This window comes from Polyodon spathula, chromosome 41 (assembly GCF_017654505.1).
Source record: "Polyodon spathula isolate WHYD16114869_AA chromosome 41, ASM1765450v1, whole genome shotgun sequence".
In the NCBI taxonomy this organism is placed as follows: domain Eukaryota; kingdom Metazoa; phylum Chordata; class Actinopteri; order Acipenseriformes; family Polyodontidae; genus Polyodon; species Polyodon spathula.
Window position 1 is genome coordinate 1,860,632 of NC_054574.1, and position 25,000 is coordinate 1,885,631.

Below are 25,000 nucleotides of genomic sequence, written 5' to 3' on the forward strand. Positions count from 1 at the left end.
TGCCCTTCATCATCCATCCATCCATCCATCCACCCCCCCTGCAATACCAACCTGCCCTTCATCATCCATCCATCCATCCCCCCTGCAATACCAACCTGCCCTTTATCATCCATCCATCCATCCCCACTGCAATACCAATCTGCTCTTTACTAAAAGAAAAACAAACATTTCAACTAGATCGCTTTCTCAATGTTTTCTATCCAAAACTCTGAACTGAGAGAGTAAGAGGTGATCAGCTGTACCCATTGCCATATTCTGGACCCTGTTCACAAAGCTTGAAAGCAGTTTTTTATAAATCCAGTATATAGAGTGTCCCATAAGTCATGTATTGCAGTCAGTGTCATATTATACAGATTAGGTTGTTCTCTATTGACTTGGGCAGTCACTCCCCACTGACTCTGCACCACACATTTTGTTCAATTCGTGCCTCTTTGCTTGTGCCTTTCTTCATCCGTGCAAAACAAGACAAAACTAAAAAGGCTGAAGACAAAACATATGTGGACTTTTGCACTGGAATAATAATGTCCCTCAGTGGAGAAATGCAGCAAGGGCTCGCTGTGCCACCCGCTCATTCAGTCCTTGTCTCTCCTCACAGGGATTGCAGTCGGACACATCTATTTCTTCCTGGAGGATGTGTTTCCAGACCAGCCTGGGGGAGGGCGCTGGTTAAAGACCCCGGGTATTCTGTAAGTGCACAGAGCCCTGGAGAACGCAGTTCTCAGTTTGATTTGCTCAACTTTGGTATACAGATAACCCTATTTTAATGTTCTAAAAAGTATCAGTATTTTCATCCACCTCTGTTGTATATCAATTTAATAGACTCCTCTCATTTTAAAGTCTTTTTAGGGGGGGGGGGGCGTGGATGACAAACAGTAAACAGTATTTACTGCAGTTAGAATGCATAGCTACGATTTTGCACACCTATAAACTATAAAAAGGGACAATCTCCTATTTTTTTTAAATATAGACTATAGATAAATAGGAATGACAGTATAGCTAATTTTAAAATGTGACTTAATTTCCATGGATGCAAAGACATTTCAGAGGCTACCATATATTCTAAAGACATTTAAGATGGCTGTGATTGGTCTGTGAGGCAAGCTCTTTCTGTCATTGCTAACACAGACCAACCCTCTGTCTGCAGGAAGGCTCTGTTTGACACCCCCGAGGAAGACGGCAACTATAACCCCCTCCCCGAGGAGCGGCCGGGGGGCTTTCCCTGGGGGGAGGGGCAGCGCCTGGGGGGCTAGTGGAAAAACTGCATCCAGCCCCCACAGGCACACATTGTGTGCTCATACAGCCTTCACAGATATATTTTGTACCTTCTTTCTCACTCTGGACAGAGATCTTGAACCCCCTGTGTATATAAAGTGTTTTGTAAAGCAAACAATCCGATCACTAGCTTTCCACCAATCCTGAGTCTTTCTGCAGCATTTGGGTTTCCATGACAACATTCAGGAACAGGACTGTCAAAGAATGAGCTGCCTTTTTGTGTGAAGATTTTTATGTAGTATTTTATTGAATATAAAAGAATGAAAGAAACAAAAAAAAAAGTGGTCTTTTTTTCTTTTCATTTTTTAGGACTGTCAAGTCTACCTTTGTATATAAAAACAAATATGTCAGAACTGTATTTTGCCTGTTTCTTGTGTCTTGTCGTTTGATAACGGATTGTCCAGTTACTGTTTTAATTTTTAAAGAGGTAGCACAAAAAATTTGAATTGGGGTATTTTTGAAAGCGGTGGGGAGGTAACACCTGGACCAGGGCTATGCAAACCTGTTCCCCTGCAAGCCATGTGTCAGTGCTGACTGAATCTGGACTGCTGCAATACTGCAATTGCAGTTTACTGCTCTGCAGTCAATCTCTTTAAAACCATGAGGACCACTTGACCTGGACTGTTTCATGAGAACTTAAAGTTTAGGAATGAGAGGAGGCTGTTCAGCTTGTCCGGTTCCCAACAGCTCAAACATTTGTCAAGTCTGATTTTAAAAGATATCGTTGATTCAGCATCGACAAAATGATTGATAACCCATTTGATACCCTCACCGCTCTGTCCTAAGTCTATCTCCACTTTTTGTCCAACTGTGTCCTCTGGTCCCTGTCTCTGTGCTTAAAGTATTGGCTAGGGCAACATTGCTGACTGCTTGTAAGATTTTCTTAAAACTTCAGTCAAGTCTCTTCTGATCCTTCTTTGTTCTAGACTAGATGGATCCACTTCTCATATTCCAACGTACAGACGCTTACAGAAGTGCCTTCACATCCTCCCCAGGTGTATATAGACAGTGAGCTGGTCTTGACACCTGCATTACATTTGCCAAAGTACAATACAACTTTTAATGATGCAAGACCTCAATCTGTCTCCAAAACCTGAAATTAAGCAATGCGCCAGGTGAAGGGTTCCCTAATAAAAGTTTTTTAAAAAGTGTAATAAAGCAGAGGTAAGCACTGAGCATTCCTGTATTGTACCGGCATGGGAAAACTGCAAACTGGCTGTGCAAATGTATAGTGGTAAACCTGTGCAGCGTCAGACACTGATTAGCACTAACCATAACTTTGAAACACTTGATAGTGCTAAATCTGTAGGTCTATATAGAGAGTAAGGGATTAGTGCTGATCAGTGTGCAAAACCAGCACAGATACAGTTTCACTGTACAAGGAACAGTCAGCCAAGCATCCAAGAGAAGGCACTGGAAAACTAGCAGGAGCTGTGTGAAAACGCAGCATAGCCACTGCTGCTCGCTGGAGAATGTTTATGTGACCGATTTCCACTCAAAATGGAATTACCCAGACTGCAGGAACGCTGCCAGATTTATAACCCAGAATAAACCCACAAACAGTGCAGCTGACACCAAAGAGCCTCTGAAATAGAGGAAATGCAACCATGACTTGTCTTGTTTACTGGTAACAGGTTTTCAATGTGATTCCGCATGACCTGCAATTCAATTCCACAACAATACGCCTCAAATTAATTCATTGCAAATAAATTGGGCTCCAGTAACAGTTTTCTTTGAACCTTTTCACTGCCATGCAACTATACAACGTCAGTAGTACACAAAATAACATGTAAATATATACAGAATGCAGCCTTTGAAAATAGTTTCAGCTAACAATGACAGTCATGCCTACAAATCTATATACCAGATGTGTGTTATTATGCACTGATATATTTGTATCTGTTATTGTCATTTTCGGCTGATACTATTCAGAACAGTCATAAGATACAGGTTACAAATACTTTGGAATTTGGCTGGAGAGTGCATTCATGTTCAAAACGCATATTGATAGCTTACAAAATTAAATTAAATCTAGACAAATCTTGTTTTACACATTCCAACAAATATAATCTTTACTCCCCATTTTAGATTCTGGTGATGCTGTTTATAAAATGGTCTCTAAAAGACTATTGATGAGCTGGATAAATATAGGTCTTGATTGATTGATTGATTAATTGTACTCTGTATATAATCAACAACATAGTACTGAATTATTGACACTAGAAGAATCTATTAATCAAGCTCAGGTTTTTCACTCAGGGTGATTTATTTAAAACCCTTCACACAACATACAAAACATACAATGAAAGAGGGCTCCGAAAAACTGATTCATAAATTTAAGGGCGGCTTTTCTCAAAGAATCAAACTACACAGAACGCGATTCTTGGAGAACTAGCTGAAGGAGGTGGGTCCTGTCGCAGAAGAATGCTGAGTTTTCATTATTCACTGGAGCTCTGAGGAAAGTAGAACTGCTTTTCTATAGAACAAACTCAGATGAATCCCGCCTCTTAAGGATCTCTTGTTTTATTGCTGATGGTATTTTTACAACAGTCTTTTAACCCACCGAGTGCCACTGTCCTCGTTAGAGAACAGGCCACCTTGTCATTTTGGAGCATTTATAACTGGCATCTACCTGTTAGTTATATGGTCTCTTTAACTGTATTGTTATGATAACTTACTCTCATTTTGTTAACTGCAAAAGTTAAGTCTAAATGTAAATGTTAATTCTGCAAATATAGCCCTTCAGATGCTTTTATGACACCTCAATATAAAATAAGAAACTGAAGCCTAAACATGTTTAATTCCTCCCCGCAGTGATGCTAAAACTCCATTGTCTATGTGTTGAGCTTCATAGCCTGCAGGAAATTTCACTGCTCTGATTACTGGCACGTTTAACTAGGCTGTCTTCAAAATAAGACGCTGAGAATATGTGCTATTAATGGGTGCCATTTTACACTTCTAAAAGATTTAAAACTTTTACAATGGTAGCTTATTGATTTAGAATGTATTAAATTACATACATACAGCTTGTGTTGTGATTTTTTCAACAAAAAACGTATTTGGTACTTAATAGGTTAATACTAACACAGGAAGGTGTTATTTTTTATAAGCTGTAGAGTGAGAAACACAACTGCAAATGTAACATAACAACACGATTTTCAGAGATTATCCTTCAATGAACAATTCAAGGAGTTACTTTCCCTTGTGCAGCCTCACTCATTTGGGGGTTTCAATACATTAAATGGCATGGCTTTATATATAACTTGCATGGTGTGCATTACCTTACTATTTAATGGTGTTTGTAATAATGCTTCTGGGGATTTTTTATTTCTTTATTTAGGTTTATTTTATGAATCTCCCTTAACCTGGTTTTTAACCTTTAATTGCCAGGAGAATCCTGAGTAGCGGGAATGAACAGCCTTCCTCGTTCCATTCAAATCATGTGACAATGTGACCCTTCAATCCTGCCAGCCCACCTACTCTCTCTGCCTTTATATATGCAGAGTGTGTGGGGCTAGCAGAGTTGATAGGTCACATCATTACATGATTTGAATGGAATAGGAAGATCTGGACACTTAGGACAAGCTAAGAGACAGCTGAGAGACAGCTAAGAGACAGCTAGGAGACAGCTAGAAGACAGCTAGGAGACAGCTAGGAGACAGCTAAGCCCATTAAGGTAAAGGCAGACATAAAATGACAATAACTAAATACTGGAGCAAAATAATCCAGAGACATACAGAGTGATGGCAAATCAATCAATCAATTAGGACCTTTATACATCCAGATGAGTCAACGGAGAACAAATTCTCGTTTACAATGACGACTCGGCACGAGGCTCCCAGCCCCACAGCAAACCACTTCAAACACGACAAATAAGCAGTACAAAAAAACCCAGAATGGCCTTTTCTCGTTCTCAGACTTTTCTTATGTTCTTGTTAATCGGTAAGATTTATGAAAAGTTACTTCAACAGGCAGACAGTTTTCATTCATTTCTATTGTATTCAACTCTAAATGCCATGTTTTTAGAAAGCTCATGCACTAAAGACAAACACATTAACGTGAATTATTAAAGGCAATGCAATCACAATTCAAGAACAATGTTGTATCTGAGTCTGAGCTATATGTAACATTGAAGATCTAATGCTGCATTTCCATCTGTGCCATGAAACCAGTGTGCACAAAAGAGATTCGTTATCAATTATGAACAATGATCAGAAACAGGCGTTCCAAACATACTGACTGAAGAAGAGCCCCAGTGACATCAGACACCCCTAGTGAGGACCCCACCCAAGAACTCCACAGACAAGCAGCTTGTATTACAACAGCGGCACCCAAAGCTGAGCCCATAATACTGTAAGGTGGATGTAGCAGAGAAAATACAGCTGTCACAAATGATACTCTACTCTCTGCTCCCAATCTCTACTCTGTGCCTTTCCATACATCTCTGTTTAAATGACATGTTCAAATATATTGCTAGTATTTAAAGAGAGTACAGGTAAGGTTAAAATAAATATATACTTATATACAGGTACACAAAATATGCATTGAAAAACATTGAATCGATACAACCTTTTACAGCAAGCCATATACAAAATGTAATATCTATGATGATTTTGCCTAGTACAAAGTTTTCTAAGCTTCAGAAAAAAATGAGCAATAGGAAAATATTTATTAGTCTTCAGAACTGAAAGACAGCTAGGATGATGTTAAGGGGCTTACACTGTAATACTGGTGAGATTCAATTTCAGTATCATGGTGATCTACCATCTGTATTTGAAACTGACCATGCTGGTCTTTAAGCTTCACCATTCATTATGACATGTTGCAATGTGTTTGCATGCACACATGTGTGAGCCCTAATTGTATAAATCCTGCTGTTTGCATCAGGAGCAGTACATGACCAGCCGCTCGACTCTGTCTCTGTGCAGCCCAGCTCACTTTGCGAATCCCCGGGCTGGTGGCTGGTTCTCAGTGTCATCATAGTCCTCACTGACAAAGACTAGAGCCATGACGTCATCATAGTCAAGCTCTGGCACATCGAACACATCCAGGTAGGTCGGATCCGTCTCCTTGGCAACCTCGTTCTTGTGCAGCTCTGAGTCTTTCCACAGAAAAATAAACAAAGGTAGTTCATTTGCATATTACATAATACTCTGAAGTAGGGTAGCTGGCTTCTTCCTTAGGATATTTATCTAATGTGTTCCTAATTTGTTGTTTTGTATCAAATATCAACAAATTCATGAAGGAATAAATACATGGTCAATTCAGAATAGCAGGGTTGAGGTTGGCAAGAGTCTGCTGTATATATCTTTGGAATAAACTTGCCATTGAACCACATGCCAAGTGATCAAAATGTCTCCTGTGGTTTTTAGTGCCCCTGCTTTTATTTGACTGGTCAATGGCTGCATCACGTTGCTTCTCTGGCATTGACAGCTGAAACATAGGCCTGTTGGAATCGGCCCACAATACATGTTGTCCTGTGAGTGTCTGTTCTAAGTGATTTTTGGGAGACAACAGTGGCAGATGAGATAAAATCACCTTGCTGTCACTTTCATTGCTTAACCTATCCCCCCCCCCCCCCCCCCCCCCCCAAATCTGTTAGCACTGAAACAACTAGCAAATATAAGTAGTGTCTTCTTACAAAAGGCAAGTAGAAATGTTCTTACCTGGGCTAGACTTCTGCTGAGGAGAAAGACTCCGCTGAGGAGAAAGACCCTGCTGTTGCTTACCTAAAAAAAAAATCCAGAAAAGTGAGACTAACAACCAGGGTGTAAAAGTAAAGCCCCTTTCCCACGAGCACTCCAACCCAGGTCCGGACCCGGGTTCTGGCTATCCGGGTCACAATCCTGCGTAATGTGAAACCACGTAACTGGGTCGCTGAGCTTTGACCCGGGTCGAGCGAGACAAAACGCATGACGGCCGTTCGTGAGTCGACGCAATAACAAACAGCCTGCGTGAGTTCTGACCCGGGTACAGCATGTCAATTTATTAAAATGTTGTTACAATTACCAAACAATTATGAACAATGAGGAGTTCCAAACGTATTGATTGAAGAAGAGCCCCAGTGACATCAGACACCCCCAGTGAGGACCCCACCCAAGAACAACACAGACAAGCAGCTTGTATTACAACAGCGGCACCCAAAGCTGAGCCCATAATACTGCAAGGTGGATCTAGTAGAGAAAATACAGCTGTCACAAATGATACTCTACTCTCTGCTCCCAATCTCTACTCTGTGCCTTTCCATACATCTCTGTTTAAATGACATGTTCAAATACGTAGACATTTGCTAGTATTTAAAGAAAGTACAGGTAAGGTTAAAATAAATATATACTTATATACAGGTACAAAAAATATACAATAAACAAATGCATTGGAAAATATTGAGGAAACAGCAGAATTATATAACCCTAAACACTATGAACAGCACATATCAATCTGTATGAATCAGACAACAGGCACACAATTACCCTGTTAACTTTAGAGTGTATACAGTATTTACTTGAAGAATAATTGATCACGGAATGTATGTTGGCATGTTCTGTGCTTTTGATTAGATTCTGATCTGCCATGATTAGAACAAGCCTTCACCACTTCAAGACAGCCAGCAGCTTGACACACTCATGATGTTTTACTTGTATGAGGCACAAAGGCAAATTCTTACCAGGATTGGACTCTGGCTGGTGGCGAAAAGTCTGCTGTTGCATATCTGAACAAAACAAACAGAACTTAAAAAGCTACTCTTCTATAAGGTTCACGCAGTAAAAGCACAGCAAAATGTAATACAGCATGATGAAAGCATGGGAAAGCATAGAGAAACATTGTGAAGCACAGAGAGGTGTGGTAAAGCATAGGGAAACATTATGAAGCACAGAGAGGTGTGGTAAAGCATAGGGAAACATGAAGCACAGAGAGGTGTGGTAAAGCATAGGGAAACATTGTGAAGCACAGAGAGGTGTGGTAAAGCATAGGGAAACATTGTGAAGCACAGAGAGGTGTATTAAAGCATAGGGAAACATTGTGAAGCACAGAGAGGTGTGGTAAAGCATATTTAAAAACACAGCAAACCATGGTAAACTACAGTAAGCGCAAAGTACAACCGTGGAAAATGAGAAGGGAAACTGCAAAAATACAGTGCAAACAACGTAAGAGCTGAAGAACAAATTTCGAACGAGAGGAGGCCTTTCTGCCCATCGAAGCTCTTCTGGTCCCTAGAGGTCTTAAATGGTCCCAGTGAACCAACAACATGACTCGGTAACCCATTCCACACCCCAGCACTCTAGACTTCAATAAGTGTCTCCTACCCTCTGTCCTCAGTCTATCTCCACTTCATTTCCAGCCAGATTTCTGTGCTGTGCTGAAGCATTGTTTATCAGGGTTAACTACTTTTAAGGTTTTAAAGACTTCAATCACTTCCCCACCCCTAATTCGTATTTATTCTAGGCTGAATAGATTCATTTTCTCTGCGGTATCTTCACTCAACCAGGATGCAAACCTGCGCTGTATGACTCACCCTGCGCACCATGCGGCTGTGCTGGATACACAATGTTTCTGGGAGGTAACGGAGGCAATTCTGGGTGGTGATCACTGCTCCAAAAACCACAGGAACACACAATGAATAACGACAAAGACAAATATCAATAGCTTTAAACACTCAACATTGAAACCTATCATCCCCAGCCAGTGACTTGAGAGTAAGACTGAGACTGAATAACTCCCCTTCAGTATGTCCCTATACCCCATACTCTTAATCTGATGCACAACACTTATTATTATTATTATTATTATTATTATTAATTAGTCATTTAGACGCAGACTCCCCACTAGCTCATGGCAATTATCAACTGATATTTACATACCGAACTTTAAACTTGTATTCACTAGTACTGTTCTCTGGACAGAAAGTAGACTGGCCTGTAATGAACAAGAAAAAATAGTGATCACACTGGTCCTTTTGTGGAGTTCAGCAGGATTTTGTGAATTCGACAGACAGACAGTCTAGAACTGTTCTTGCAAACAGGAATGCACATCTTCTAAGCAATGTCGTATCTAGAGCTGAGGAAACATGAAGAAACTCTGTGACTTGGAACATGGTTTCAGGAGACGAGGTTTCAGACCACTGCACGGCACACCTGGGAGATTTAGGTTTGAGACAGCAAAGCTGTCTCAAACTAGGTCTCCCTGTCTCCTGGAACCAGCTTTCAAGCCACCTTTCCTGAGAAAGTGGCTTTGTGTTCCCTCAGCTTAAGAGAATGCCACACACGAAAATTTACGTTTGGTAACACCTGGAGTTTCTCAAAGAGCACATGGTGTATGGTTATGGGAATGGTCTTGACAGAACTGTCACTGTGAGGACAGTGACAGCATTGAGGTGTTCAAGTTTAAAAGGGACTCCGGAGTTCGTACAGAAGACAGAGGCCGAGTCGACTCTTCTGTCTAAGTCGTCTACAGCAAGATGTACCAAAAAAAATAACCACATGTAGGTCTGTCCCCGTTTTTGCAACGTCTTGGTGTACAATTACACTAGGGGGAGTTCAAAGAACTGTCTCCTTCCCTCTGGCCTGGCTTTGTGTTCCCTCAGCTACAGATTCAGTTCCTCTGCCTATATCTCACTAGCTCAGTCCTTTAAGCCCTGGGGTTAGTGTCTCCAGGGCCACGCTCAGTCCTTTTGGCCCTGGGGTTAGTGTCTCCAGGGCCACGGTGTCCTTTTGGTAATGTGGTGACCAGAATTTCTAAGATTATTAAAAAATAAGACTAACCGGAATAGGATATAACAGAGGAAATGCAAGAACACTGGAGAGGAGGAGAGGGGCTGTGTGTGCTGAGGAGTGGGACTCTTAAGAACACTGGAGAGGAGGAGAGGGGCTGTGTGTGCTGAGGAGTGGGACTCTTAAGAACACTGGAGAGGAGGAGAGGGGCTGTGTGTGCTGAGGAATGAAACTCTTAAGAACACTGGAGAGGAGGAGAGGGGCTGTGTGTGCTGAGGAGTGGGACTCTTAAGAACACTGGAGAGGAGGAGAGGGGCTGTGTGTGCTGAGGAGTGGGACTCTTAAGAACACTGGAGAGGAGGAGAGGGGCTGTGTGTGCTGAGGAGTGGGACTCTTAAGAACACTGGAGAGGAGGAGAGGGGCTGTGTGTGCTGAGGAGTGGGACTCATAAGAACTCTGGAGAGGAGGAGAGGGGCTGTGTGTGCTGAGGAGTGGGACTCATAAGAACTCTGGAGAGGAGGAGAGGGGCTCTGTGTGCTGAGGAGTGGGACTCATAAGGGCTGAGCTTGGAGAACATATTCTCTCTCTGGTTAGGATACACAATTTTTCTTTTTTTTAAATAGATTTAGTGTGTCCAGTTATTATTTTACTACCGATATGTCTTCTAGTTTGGAATGCCCAGTTGCTTTTCCCCTCACTGCAACTATTCCCTACATGGCTCAGGAGAGCCGAAGGTTCAGTGGGCGTCCTCCGATCCCACGTCCTAGCCAGCTTCCTGATTTTCACCCAGGAACTTGAGAGCGGATGTCAGCGAGCTACTGACCTCTGGAGGACAAAGGCCAGCCCTGCAGGTGTCTGCTCTGAGCTCACTGGGCCCCTGGCCGGCAGGGTTCGCTGTAGCGCGATGAAGAGAACCCACAGGAGCGCCAGAGCCAGTGCGAGGCTCCCTTCAGAGTTCCCAGTGAAGACCAGTTTACTTCACTCAACCAGGATGTGCACCTGCGCTGTATAACTCACCCTGAGCACCGTGCAGCTGTGCTGGATACACAATGTTTCTGGGGGGTAACGGAGGCAACTCTGGGTGGTGATCACTGCTCCAAAAACCACAGGAACACACAATGAATAACGACAAAGACAAATATCAATAGCTTTAAACACTCAACATTGAAACCTGTCATCCCCAGTCAGTGGCTTGAGAGTAAGTCTGAGACTGAATAACTCCCCTTCAGTATGTCCCTATACCCCATACTCTTACTCTGATGCACAACACTTATTATTATTATTATTATTATTATTAATTAGTCATTTAGACGCAGACTCCCCACTAGCTCAGGGCAATTATCAACTGATATTTACATACCGAACTTTAAACTTGTATTCACTAGTACTGTTCTCTAGAGAGTAGTCAACCTGGCCTGTAATGAAACAGAAAAAATAATGATTGTACTGGTCCTTTTGTTGAGTTGACAGATGTGTTCTTGCAAACACATTTTGTTCAGATCAGATCAGATGAGGTTTCAGACCGTCTGTCCCCGTTCCAAGAGGAGCTGTACCTCTTTTGAAGATGCACCAGCAGAGAAGGGTGAGAAGGAGCCCGAGGATCAGAGAGACGAAGCCGATCCCCAGAGCCAGCCAGAGCCAGAAATACTGCCGGAGCAGAGCCATGTGTCTGCGAAGAGAGAGGAGGCCAGCACAGTGCAGTATCGGTCTCAGTCAATGCTGTAGCTGCAGGACGAGTTGTACCATACTCTCTTGAATTTCACATTTCCAGAAGCACACGCTTGCACGGCAAAATAAGACATTATAAAATATATGAATTTGTGTTTAGGCTACTCGTAATTTCACTGTGGTCAGCTATACATATATATAAGGTCATTTATAATAATAATCTTCATTTTTATACAGCGCATTTCATAGCGGACCACCATCACAAAGCGCTTTACAAGATAAGAGACCAGGGTGTGTGAACTATGCATCAGCTGCAGAGTCACTTACAAGAACGTCTCACTCTAAAGACAGCGCACAAGGAGGTTAAGTGATTCGCTCAGGGTCACACAATGAGTCAGTTGCTCCTGGTTAGAAGCCTGTTTGAACCGGGTGCCTCCTGGTTACAAGCCTGTTTGAACCGGGTGCCTCCTGGTTACAAGCCTGTTTCGTTAACCACTGGACCACACAGCCTCCTATAATTATATCAGCTTGGCTCAGGGAGCCTCCCCTTAGCAGACTGGTAACACGTTTGCTAACTGAAGAGGGACCATTTCAGACCCCGCAGCCTTTTCCTGTGCAGTTCTGAAGATGTTTTTCAAAAAGGGGGATTCTAGGATTTGTCATCTGCTGATGTGATTGGCCAGCCCACAAAACCCTATTTAGGACCTCCAGCAGTCTCGACCCTCCCCTCTACATCTTCCAAAGGAGTATTAGTCATTCTAGTTCAGCAGTAATTTGATGCAGGATTACAGATGACACAAATTGCAGTCAGACCCATGAGAAGGTGTTACCATCTCTTCATACCTTCCTCATTTTGAGCTTGCTGTCCTCAAAGACACCAACCTCGCTTGTATTTATAGAAATCAGTCTTCCACTCACAGTTTAAATATCATTTGCTTTCACAATGAGGCAGGTTGTTTCTGAATCATTTCTGCCAATCTCACATAGCAGTCCAATCTGGACATGTGAAGCCCCACACACGACAGGCATCTCCAGAAATACTGTCTGTGAAGTGCATTGGCAATCACTAGAATCCACCTGTACCCAATCACTGACCTGAATGTTAATATTAATAAATATCACCATGAATCTTATTTCTTGGCCCCCTTCCCTTAGCCTAGAGCAAATGCTTTTTTCAAGCATAAAATAAAACTAAAATAACATGAACAATTAATAAAGTAAGCCCTATATATACAATATTGCATAGGATCGTATTCACTTTTTAAACACACCCCACAATACAGATACCTTACCAACCCGTAGCTGACTTCACTTACACTCCTGCTGCAGAATTTAATACTACAGCTAATGATATGAACAGCAAAGCCCGGAAATAGAGTGTGTTAAAGTTGAGTTCCAATCCCACTTAATTTAGTGCATGTAGAAACAGTCATGAAACAGTTACTACAGTTTTAATATGTGCAGTTCTCTGTATTTTAATATGTACCCCTGTCATGGATATGCTAGGGCAATGTATTCATATATATATATATATATATATATATATATATATATATATATATATATATATACACGCAAAATAAATCATGTGATAGCAGAAGACCATGCTTTGGCAATTTTAAAACCCCTAGTTTGTATGATATGGTTTGAAGATTTTGAAATTGAATTGTTTGCAAATGACCTATTTTAATATTTAGCTGCTTCACACAGCTTGTATTTAATACATATTTATACATTTCTTAGAATGAGCTCACTTCCTGTTTTTCACTGTAGATATCTGAAGCTGGGGCTTCTAACAGCTGGCAGTCTGATTCCGAGTAAGAGCTGAAGAAGGCACTGACCAAACACCTATACAACACAATACAACTCCCACTTCTATAGCGCCTTTCATCACTAGACTCCCTAATCGCTTCACGCATTTTTAATTAAAATCAAACCGTGACACTAAAAACAGGCTAATACAAAATGTAATACAAATTGAAATGAAGAGACAAATTTGGTTTTAGTTGTAAAATGAGAAAACCCGAGACAAATAGCTAGTTTGTTAAAATAAAACATTTTTGAAAAGTTTTCTACTTGACTTTCTTATAAATCTTTACTTTGCATCCTTCAGAATCAAACCACAAAAAGCTGCTAACATTGCGCGAATCCCAAACACACCAATTTCACTCTCATTCTATTCTGTAGGAAAGAGACGCTAAAACAGAACGATTACATTCAGAGGGAGCGGATGGAAGTCACAAACTGAGAACATCCGACGTGCATTTTGGGGATGTGTTAAAATGAATGAATGACAACACGTTCCTGAATACATTTTAAATTCCTAATTGAGACATTGCAATTAGTCCCATATCAAAATACATCTCAAACACTACACCCTATAGTACAGTATACTGTGTTACTGAATGGTTCGAGTACAGTACTGTATAAGGCCCGATTCATATAACTTGGAGAGTGAAGGAATGTTTTGTTAAGAACCTTTAAAACCATTTTAGAATAACATAAATAATGGAGTGCAGCCTAATAGCTGCTGTAGAAACCGAAAAACACTCTGTAAAAACAAAAAAAAAAACAATTGAAAAAGTCTATTGAACCAGACGGCACGCTGCTGTGGTATTCTTGCACTCTTTAAAAATGTTTCATGTTTATTCACACACATTATGTTTTTTTGCATTCTGACTTGCTTCCATAAACTGTAGTGTCCAGTCTTCACCTCCCAATCAGAAGAGCCAAATTGTTGATCTATAATGAGCCATCTATCAGACCGCACTGTCATAATAGGGTCATATTGTTTAACATTAGAGATTACAGGATTATTTCTACTGAGTTCTTGAACAACATAAAAAAAGATATTGCACTGTTAAATAATAATCTAGCTATAAAAAATACTTTCCAAACTTGGCTCTTATTTTTATATAAAGCTGAACTGACCTTGAATGAAGTACGGAGGGTGAAGCTGGCTCTTGGTGTGTGTAGTTCTGGAACTCAATTCCTCAACTCAGGGCTATTTCAACCAGACCTCTTTTTGCATCACCAGTTCTGCTATTAGTCAGACCAGCAGAGGCTGTGCTTTAATGCTCCAGTGATCAAACAATAAACAGCCAACAGTCAAGTAGACAAATTGGCCTGTCTTAAAAGTTTTGCCAATTTATTTGGAGTGATGGGTATTTTATTGCTCCATTGTTTTTGGTGGTTCATTAGAGACAATTGTGAGTGATATAAACACACACATCTAAAATGACACAAGTAAAACAAAGTCAGGTTCCATTATATCCCATCATCTCCACTCATTGTGGTGAAGAGCTGTTTAATCAAGTTTCAACACAACTGGGTAAGAGTGGCTTTCTAGGCTCAACTGTACATTGCAATCTCTTTCCAGATCAGACAGAAAGGTTATCAGGGATTAGTTTTATAAGTAATATTACCAATGGACAGGTTCATACTAAATGCTTCCACATTTTGAATAGTATCTGATAGAGAGAATAATCGTGCTTGCGAAATTATCCACTGCCCTTGTATGTGTGGTTATTCATGAATTTAAAAACACAACAATGCAATGATTGAACACACAGCAGGTCAGAAATCAATTTGTTTATTGACGAGCAGATATAATTTAGACTGAACAGTAATAAAGAGCTGCAACATGACGGACATGATGGTAAAAGCCTCTTCATTACAGTAAGTGCTTTGGCGCAAGACTGCGGTCTTTTAAAGTGACTTTCACAGCTGGCTTGGAGACCCGGCCCTTCACTTCAGGTTCTTCACAAACTCCTCCCCTTTCTTGATGGAGCCCTTCAGCTCAGACATGGCTTCAGCAAGCAGCTTCTCTTCAAAAGGAGACAGCTTGCCCAGACCCAGGTTCTTCTCAATGCCATTTTTCTAATACAAAACAAAAGGAACACATTTATTAGGACACAGACTTTAGCTAGTGTTAATAGAATGACCTTACCTTGGTTGATAGCAGGACCTTGCGCCACCAATCAAAAGAACATGGATTAGTTCGTCAGCACAAATGTATGTGCTCGCTACTGTCACAACTTCCACTGTGACCCACAGAGACACTGTGCTCCAATAAAAATAAAATGCATACATTAAAAAAACACATTAGGGTGCTACAATACTGTAAAATGGATGCAGTATTAAAGAAATTAAATCTTGGTTGAAATCTCAGGATGGAAAACAGCACCCTCTTGGGGTCCACACTGGAACTTGTGCACACCACCTATTTTGGCGATTTACATTTTTGCATACAATAGTTCCACGTCTCAGATGAACTTACCCCCAGGAGGAGAGGTGTAGAGAAGTAGGTACATTCAGTTTCCTCAGACCTCACGAAGGCGCATTCAACAACACCCTCTTTGCCATTCATGGCATCCAACAGGGAGAAGACAAACCGAGCTCCAGCATAAGCCATGGCCAATGTAGCCGATCCTGGGGAAAGAGACCGCCGAGTTGACGGCACACTGCTGTCAGACACCCCTTAGAACGAATGGAGAGGGAAGCTCATTTACAGAATTAAACTGAGAAACCACCATTAAAAAGCACCAACCTGCCCCCGCCTTGGCTTTCACAACCTCAGTGCCAGCCTCCTGAATTCGGCTTGTCAGAGTGGCCAGCTTATCTTGAGGGAAGTCCACTTTAGGTGTGCACTGCCAAACACAAGAAGGATTAGTTATGCTGTAGAGAGCAGAATAAAACTGAACGTGAATGTGCCGGGCCCTAATTAACAAACTAAAAATAGGGACCCTTATGTATGGATTGAGTCTGCCCCACTATATGAACACAAAAACTGGTCTTGATTCTGCACCACTTCTAGCCTTCTATAGACATTCCTGAATGCGTTGGCTACAGACGGGAGACGACGCGATTATGAAGCCCTATAACGGGTTTCAAATGTTCTCATATTGGGCACTTCTGTAACTAATCAAAAATAGACATCACAAGCAGCCCTCTTACTTTTTAGTAACATTAGCGTGGACAAGACTATGTGTACCACATTTAGGTGTACATAGAAAAATACTTTAAATAAGTAACCTGACACTGCACATGTCCTGCTGCTGTATAAACACTACAGTTGACCTCTTACACTACACTAATGTTCAGGAACAATTCTAAATCAACATTTAAAACTAAATGTACCAACATCCAGAGCACATTCAAGACTGAAGCCCCCGTACCTGCGAGATGAGTGGGATGATGGTCTTCCCTGCATGACCTCCAATAACAGGAACATTGACACGGGCAGGGTCCAGACCCTGGAGGAGAGAGCGCAACACTTCACATACACTGTGTATTAAACACAAAACAACAATAACAGAGCTCCAGTCGCAGGAGCAGAACAAAGCTGATCCGCCCATTTCCCTTTGTACCTCTAGGGTCATGTTAAAGCTTGGCATATAATAGAATACAAAACAAAAACCAGGCACAGAGTTTGCATGAAGGGACAGTCACTCGAGAATGAGAAAGAATCACACAGTAGTTTTGTAGTTTTTTCAGTACTAAATGCTTTCCACTGTACAGGAGGTCAAAGTCACTCAGATTCCCGATTGCTGGAGGTCACACCTTCCAAGTTTAAGGCAGTCAGCAAGCCAGTGGACTTCTCACAATCGTTTCAACTCGCCTGCTTTCCTTCTGTTCCATTGGGAAGTGTCTGTCCCATGTCACAAGCCCTCTCCCTTTCCTTGCAAGCCCCGGAGGTTCCCCTCGTCGAAGCCCATACTCCTGTCCCGTAAACACCTGCTCCTCTGAATCTATTCTCTTCAAATCTTTGTTATTGCTTTCCTATTCCTGCCTCAGCTACCACTGCTACTGTGCCACTTATCAGGCATGTGCGTTCACTTTGTACCAAGCTTTCCATGTAGGACTCTCTGCAGCAGCTTAGTCCTTACTTTTAGCTCACCAACAAAAGTGTTGGCTCGCACGATGTCCAAGGTAGTCACTCCGAAGATTCTGTTGGGGTTGTAGACACCGTGCTTCTTCAGCACCTCTGATGTAATGGGAATAGTGGAGTTGACCTGAAAGACAATTCAATTAGCCAGTCACTTTTTGTTGTTGGTAAGACAAAACCAAAAAATCATACACCACCCATGTGACAGGCTCCATTTTAATCCTGTAGGCATTACTTCTGTAAGAGACCAGATTTGCTTTTAAAATATATGAATTAAATGTTTCACTATTGAAACCCTGTGCATTTGCTTTTGAAAGTCCACATTCACATGGGCTAGTTTGGAGCAGAGTGAGCTTCCTGAAAGCTCCTGTACCACTCAGTCCTTCTCTTCCGATCTGTATTGTTGTCCCAGCCCAGCAGCAGCTTGTGTGTGAAGTGTGCTACTCACAGGGTTTGAAATGACACAGATCATTGCCTCTGGGCAGTGGCGAGCACAGGCGTCTGTTAGATTGGCTACAATGGTGGCATTGGTGTTGAACAGATCATCACGGGTCATGCCTGCAAGACAAGGTAACAATGTCAAAGCCTGCACTGGATTTAAACCGAACCACCAAATACAAGTACTGCATACCGCCACTGCGTAACCACCTGCAATTCACAAACTTGGAAGTGTCAGAGGAGAGATTATAAAAACCGAAATGCTTTGGTGATATGAACAGTTAAATCCAACAAATAGAGGACTCAAGAGAATAGATGGCTTTGAGTCCACTAGAAGATCATCATCATAACAAGGGACACTAGTGACATTACATTGCAAATTAGATGTACATTTCCTAAAACTCAGAACAGCTTGTCCAATTGCTTGTGGACTCCCTGCCCACCAACAACAAATACTAGCCAAGTGAGAACTTGTAAAATATGCAATTCCATAGGAACAGCCCGGCCAGGAAAGCAAAAGCATGGTGCTGCTCACTTTACACAAGCACTTCAAAAAACACAACACACTGCTTCAAATCCGAACTGGCTGCCTAATTTGGCACAAAGAATAAAAGAAACAGTTGTGGCTAGGATTATGCAGATCCATTAAACATTGAGAGTGGGGTGTGCTCTTCTCAATACACACAGAGTGTGGAAGGGGACCTACCGGGTTTCCTGGGCACACCGGCAGGGATCACCACAACCTCACAGCCCTTCAGACACTCTCCCAGCTGGTCTGGACCGATGTGGCCTGACAGGACACAATTCAAGAGGATAAAGACATTGTCCAAACAGGTCAGAATGCAACAACAAAGCAACACAATCAAACTGGAAAATGTCTTTGCAATCCTGCATAAAAGACCAATGTGCTGAATTATTTAAAAAAAAAAATCCATGACTAATGTTCTAGATAGGTGGAAAAATGTGACAGATGGACACACTTCTGCCTGGTATAAAGTCAGATATTCACGTTTGTTTCATGGAAAATGATTTTCATCCCATGAGTGCCTAATTAACAAAGCAATTGATTTCACAAGTTTACCAGCAGTGTCAGGGTGCAGTGCTCTTTCACATTTAGCCACATGCATGAGGCAGTTGCATCCAGGGAACACAAAATGAACATCAGAAAGACCAAGGCAGTCACCGCGACCATTTTTGGAATTTAAATTTAAAATCTGGTGTGTGCGTGTTTAAGATACAGAGCTGTGCTTTCCTGATTTTACCTAAATATATGTATCAATTACCCTGACGAAGAAAGAATAGCATAGCTGCAAAAATTAACGAGATAATACTGTCATACCTACTCCAACCAGGAGCAGTCAAATTGACCGAAACATATAACGTATTTTAACAATTAAATGCTGCGGTATTATTTGTATTTCTGTCTGGTAGGTTTGATTATATCAGTCTACATTCCTCACGTGAGCACTTGACATTTCTACTGTTTTTATGAGCCTCCTGATGGCCCATCAATCAGCCTTGACAGCTCACAGCACCCGACTGTCTGTCTGCACTCTGGTTACTATACAAGTCACTCGTTTTTCTAAGAAATTCATGGTTGCCCCAATGCACATTGAAAATGGATCACGGAAGACGCAGGACAGCAAAACAATTGCGATGCTGCAGAGACAAATAATGACAGCTCTGGCTCTGAAGCAGACTAGGTTTGCAAAGAATCTTCCAGCAGCAGCAACAGTGAGGAGGATGCCAGCGAAGTGCCAGGACCGAGGGCGCAGGAGATCCTGTGGCAGCCCCTGCAAGGATGCCAGCCACTTCACCTGCACCAGTCCCACACCTAATCCAGATTCTACTTCTCCAGAAGCAGTCGCTTCTCCAGCGGTAGCACCAGCACCACCGGGCACTCAAGAGGCTGGTAATGACGGCATTGTTTGGAACACTATAAATCCTGGTGTGTAAGCTGCAGGTAGAAGGGGTGAACAAAATATTCTGAAGGAAGTTCCAGGGCCCACAGCATATGCAAAACACAACATTGAGCACGCAGCGAGTGCTTTTCACCTATTGATTGACATACAACGCTGCACTGAAGCAGAAGCCCACCGACAACTGCAAGATGATCCCGGGTCAATGCCATGGAGGAATTAGAAGAAGCTTTCATTGCACTAGTGGAGCCCGTGGAGCGTTTGGTTGCAGAGGCCTGGGTTACTATTGATAGCTGTGCCAAAATGCCTGCAGTAAGTGCACCGCATGTCTTGAAAAGAGCAGGATCTGTGTGATTTGTGCCAGCACTTAGACTTTGTAAAAGATTGTAAATGAAGCCCATTCTGTTCAAATTCATGTCATTCCCATTACAGTATGTCTGTGTATAAACGCATTGCTTTGGTTGCATACATGCACTTTTATGTAGGCAATATAAACCCATTTATTTAAATTGTTTTACACTTAATTACATCATTTCAGTTGTACAGTTTTGTATGTATATGATTATATACTTGTATATACACATTTGATTTAAATATTTGTTTATTTACTGTTTGAGGTTGCGTTTTATTGAATATGTCTGTATATAAACACATTTACAATGTTTCAGTTGTGCAGATGCTTTATATGACATTCCAGAATAAAACTACGACTTGTATTCAATCGTTTGTCCTTTCATTATAATACTGATGTTGTTTTTAATACGCTGCTCAAGTTGGCCGCTCATGGTTGTTCCAGGTATGTCTATAAAATGCGGTCGTTCTAGTGTTCAAGGAAGGGGACAAGGACATCTGAAATGAATTGCTTTATTAAAATCAGTCAGTAGACAAAGGACAACACAAGTCTGACAACACTAGTTTGGGCTCATGCATATTCATTCTGCTAGGCAGTCTGCTTACCGGTTACATGCGCCCGGGTTTCGATGTGGCTAAGGTCCGCTGCCACTCCAGGGGTGTGGGCGATGTCGTACAGGGAGAGCTGGCTCACCAGGGGGCTGTTCTTCAGCAGCAAGGACAGGGGCTGCCCAATGCCACCCGACGCACCCAGAACTGCCACTCGGGCATTGCTCTGTTGGAGAAAAATAAAGAGCACACAACATTATAGAAAGTATACCAAATAAAAAGGAAGGTTTAGGCTTACCTTATAGAACAAAGTCCTTCAGAAAAGAATGTATTTATTATTTTAACACAGATATTGCATTTATGAATAAGGGTATGAAAGCTAGAGGTTGCTGTCATTGAGCAGAGAGGCGTGAAGGAAGTGAAGCCATCCCAACCCAGGCCTCTGAAGTAGAAAGGAATTGAACTCCTTAGTGACCTTGGACAAGTGAACTTAAACATTTCTAAGACACCTCTTGCATATCAATGCTGCAGCCTATAGGTACTTTAGGACCTCCGAGCTCTACACAAGATCTCAACTAGCAAAACTGCCCTTCTTGGTCAGCAACCGTGAGAGCAAGATTAGCTAGCTAAACCTTCTGAGTGCTTTTGGGCAAAAAGCAATATAGAAATTTCCACCATGCCAGATTTCGTCACTGCAATCACTGTCATTTTGCAAGAACACCACCTATTCCGGTTAGGCTTTTGAAAGAAGGGTGTATGGATTTCAAAACTTACTGAATTGCAGTATACACAGTCAAGATTAATCACCCAATAAAATCGTACATGTCATATCAATTTCTAAATTGTACATGCTCTACTGATAACAGGTAACAGATAATAGCCATAAATAACAAATTGAGAAATACCTCAGTTATCAACATTTATAAACCCGGTTTACATACGTTTTAGGAAAACTGAGACCTCGTTGGCACGTAATTGTCTATAACTAATAAATAATCTCTTTCAAGACCTCAAAAGGTCTCTTCAGGTGAAAGTAGGCGTAAGATTGGTGTTCTCTTTCCTGCTTTAATCTCAGGAGACCTTTGAGTGCTTGAAAGCTTGTGATAATTATTTAGACCAATAAAGGTATCACATCTACTTCTCTGCCTATTAGTGACTAATGGAAGAGTCATTTCTGCTATCTCTGACGTTTCTCATGACCTCTACAGTTGAACAGGGGCGGCCCGGACGGGTTGCAAACCCGAACGCCGCTCCTTGGGGCAGGTTCAGAGCGTGTGTTTGTCACTCAACCTCAAGGTTTGAACACGATTGAAAAGGTTTGACTACAATCTGTAGCGTAGAAACAATGAGAAAGCTCCACTGCATTGCTTATCCCTGAGCACATGCGACATGTCACTGACACTATACGGGAAACTGCACGGTCCATACACCAGGCGAGACCAAGATAAGGACCAAAATACACACTTAAACGCGATGCACATTTACATATCTAGAAAGCTGAAATTAAAAATACTACCGGTTTTTTTAAACACTTGCTTTCCTGCATCACTGAAGGCCCATGTGAAATTTGAAATGTACCGGGACTGTCTTAACACGATGCAGCCCACAACAGCATCACTTTCATTTCTACTATGAGAACCCTCAAGTTACTTCGTTAGGAAAGTGTATGCGGACCAGAAGAACAGGAGCTACGCATTTTAAAAATGATTTATGACACCAAGTACCGCATCACCGGTAACAGCGTTATGTTCCAGACATATCTGCTAGTCTTTTCCCCAGACCTTCAGCGTCGCGACTTTACCTGTACGGAGGTGGAGAAGCTCCTGCTAAGATGAATAGCTGGTCTGGCAATGCAGGAAAACATGTTTACTAAGATTTGTGTCGTTTTTAAAATGAGAAAATTCCGTTTAATCTTCCACAGATGACTCCAACGTCCTCTACCGTGAACCTCAGCCAAGACAGCGCGCAGGCCCGTCTCACTACACGTTAACGAGGCCGACGTCCCCTAATTCAGTACTCACCGCCATTCCTATTGGTCAAATACAACCAATGCTGCGCTGTCATTGGATAACTGTTTAATCAATCATTATTTCCTCAAGCGGCGTTCCCTGTCAGTCTAGTCTCTTCGCGGATTGGGTGAGAACAATAAAAAAAAAAAACACCCTCGCCACGTGATGGGGGAAAGGAGGGGTTTCTCAAGACGTCACTCCTTGGAAACCAGACAGCGTCTCCAGTTACAGAAGCCAGGCAAGTTGGTTTGAAAACAATACAGTGTACATTTTATTTTAATAATTTAAAATAAACGCGTTGTCAGTGGGAGAAAAGGTTAAACTCGCAAGCGTAATGTTTCAGTTAGAAATAACGTGTTTTGTTTTAAAGCATAACAGCATCGTAACAGTTATGTTGGACATCCATAAAGTAACAATGAATCATTAATTAGCGTAATGTAGATAAGCTACCTCCTAATATAATCTATAACTGCGTCCTGATTCACTACCCTAAAGGTTAGCTCCGGCGCCTATGACGCACTTTTAATGACATTATGGTACAATTATTAACATGCAGAACAGCAGAGAGTTTACTGTGCAGCGCTGCACTCACACCTCACATCACTGGAGCGCCTGTAGTGCAGCTCCTCGCTTGCAATGCTTCGTATCAGTCAGTGTCGGTGTTTCTGTTTAATGCCCTAATTGTGTTTATAAAGTCATGGCGTTGTTGTTTCAGAACTGCTGTAAAATGGCTGGCGTGGTTTTATGTGAATCCACAGAACTCTACAACATCCTAAACCAGTGTACATGGGTGTCGCGACTCTGTGAGTCCAATTACCTGTGTTTAATCGGTAAGTAAACACTACTGTAGAGATACCATTTGAGTAGGCTTTCCACCGGTCCCTGTTTTCCCTGGGTCGCCCCGGGTTTGAGGAAGGTGTCCTGGGAATTCTTCTCAGGACTCTAGACACCAGCACCATAAACTGAGCCCAAGTTAGATTAGCCAGGATACAATATTACTGCACACAATATGAACTGGCTGTCAATCCTATAGTAGTAATATAATCAATGGTTCCTATTGAATGAATTATACAGGATTTATAAGAGTTTAAACTTTTTTTTAAACTGTTTTCACTATTATTTAGCAAATCTGCATAATTATTTTAATGCTATATTAACATTTAAGGGTGATTTTATTATTATTTTTTAATAAAAGTTCAGTGTCCCCACTTCCAGATCTTATACTTTCTCATCAAAACAAATGCATTTTATGCAATCATTTTAAAACATGCCAATATATTTTTAAAAAGGAATGTTGTATCATAGTATAGTGTTGAACTAGTGTTTTAAAATATTTTTTTCTGTTTTTGAATAAATAGTTATTTTAGTGAATAAGACTGCAGCTGCATTGGCAGGAGTGAAAGTTATATTAGCAGTGGGGTAAGGGGTTCATATTTAAGAAAAATAAGAGTTTGGTATACTTTTAATCATTGCTAACATATTTTTTAATTAATAAGTTCAGTGCAAAACCTGATAAAAGTGCCAAAACTAAGTTTAACTCTAATTTTAGTCAATAAATATGAAAATCAAAGTTTATCTTTTGAAAAATGAAAAAAAAAAAATTTCACTGATGTGTAATGTTGCAATGCCTAATTGATTTGATGTATAATTCTCTTTATACAACAGTTTTTAGTCATGTTACAGTAATGACACATTTATGTGCTAAAACATTTTTGAAAAAAAATATTTAAAAATATACATTAAAATGTCATCTCGGCTGAGTTATGTTATGTGCAGATAAGATATTTTTTCTTATTTAATTTTGGTTGTTTCACTAAAAAATATTCAATTTTTCAGAACCCGAATTTGTCCCCTTTCTGTAGAATTTATGTATATGAGTCTATACACATTTTTTTAAGTAACATTCACGCTACAATGGGCCACAGGTTATGTTAAAACTAATATTTTGCTAATCTAATCCAGTTGGAAATTAACCTTATTCAGATTAGTCCTGATTGTAATCTGTGTCATAATAAAATGCCTTGTGTGGTCACTGCTGTGTGATTTAATACTCCCCTATAGGTTATATTTAACAAAGAAACAAACACAATTATTATGTTATTCAAATTTGCTTTCTATAGCTGCTGTCAGTATACATTTAATCATGACAGTTATATGTAAAAAAGTGTATTTAAATGCAAAATGTTCATATTTTTGTTT

General features: G+C 41.1%; 2 protein-coding genes and 1 long non-coding RNA gene across 3 annotated transcripts; 1 reads left to right on the plus strand and 2 right to left on the minus strand.

The window, feature by feature from the left end:
- The first annotated feature begins 593 nt into the window (after positions 1-593).
- LOC121305100 lies at positions 594-1,542 on the plus strand. Its single transcript, XR_005948033.1, has 2 exons — positions 594-686; positions 1,145-1,542. It is a non-coding gene; the product is annotated as an uncharacterized LOC121305100 (long non-coding RNA).
- A 3,633-nt stretch (positions 1,543-5,175) lies between these two features.
- Positions 5,176-14,615, minus strand: LOC121305074. The gene is made up of 9 exons (XM_041236601.1): positions 14,580-14,615; positions 11,534-11,649; positions 11,341-11,395; positions 10,998-11,071; positions 9,132-9,186; positions 8,786-8,859; positions 7,937-7,981; positions 6,939-7,001; positions 5,176-6,373 (listed from the first exon to the last, which is right to left on the minus strand). The coding sequence occupies exons 2-9, from the start codon at positions 11,643-11,645 to the stop codon at positions 6,207-6,209; spliced, it is 645 nt and encodes a 214-aa protein (XP_041092535.1). The 5' UTR covers positions 11,646-11,649; positions 14,580-14,615; the 3' UTR covers positions 5,176-6,206.
- A 609-nt stretch (positions 14,616-15,224) lies between these two features.
- Positions 15,225-22,775, minus strand: mdh2 (malate dehydrogenase 2, NAD (mitochondrial)). The gene is made up of 9 exons (XM_041236632.1): positions 22,594-22,775; positions 20,850-21,018; positions 18,680-18,763; positions 17,984-18,093; positions 17,537-17,662; positions 16,826-16,903; positions 16,198-16,297; positions 15,928-16,079; positions 15,225-15,527 (listed from the first exon to the last, which is right to left on the minus strand). The coding sequence occupies exons 1-9, from the start codon at positions 22,654-22,656 to the stop codon at positions 15,396-15,398; spliced, it is 1,014 nt and encodes a 337-aa protein (XP_041092566.1). The 5' UTR covers positions 22,657-22,775; the 3' UTR covers positions 15,225-15,395.
- Between the last annotated feature and the right edge of the window lie 2,225 nt (positions 22,776-25,000).

Excerpts from the sequence above, each read along its gene's own strand:
- mdh2 (XM_041236632.1), bottom strand. The coding sequence starts at position 22,656 with ATGTTTTCCTGCATTGCCAGACCAGCTATTCATCTTAGCAGGAGCTTC. Across the intron at positions 21,019-22,593 it reads GCTTCTCCACCTCCGTACAG|AGCAATGCCCGAGTGGCAGT; the intron begins GTAAAGTCGCGA and ends TTTCTCCAACAG. Across the intron at positions 17,663-17,983 it reads TCTGTGTCATTTCAAACCCT|GTCAACTCCACTATTCCCAT; the intron begins GTGAGTAGCACA and ends ATTGTCTTTCAG.
- LOC121305074 (XM_041236601.1), bottom strand. The coding sequence starts at position 11,645 with ATGGCTCTGCTCCGGCAGTATTTCTGGCTCTGGCTGGCTCTGGGGATC. Across the intron at positions 11,072-11,340 it reads GAATACAAGTTTAAAGTTCG|TGATCACCACCCAGAGTTGC; the intron begins GTATGTAAATAT and ends TTTTTGGAGCAG. Across the intron at positions 7,002-7,936 it reads CCAGCCAGAGTCCAATCCTG|GTAAGCAACAGCAGGGTCTT; the intron begins GTAAGAATTTGC and ends TTTTTTTTTTAG.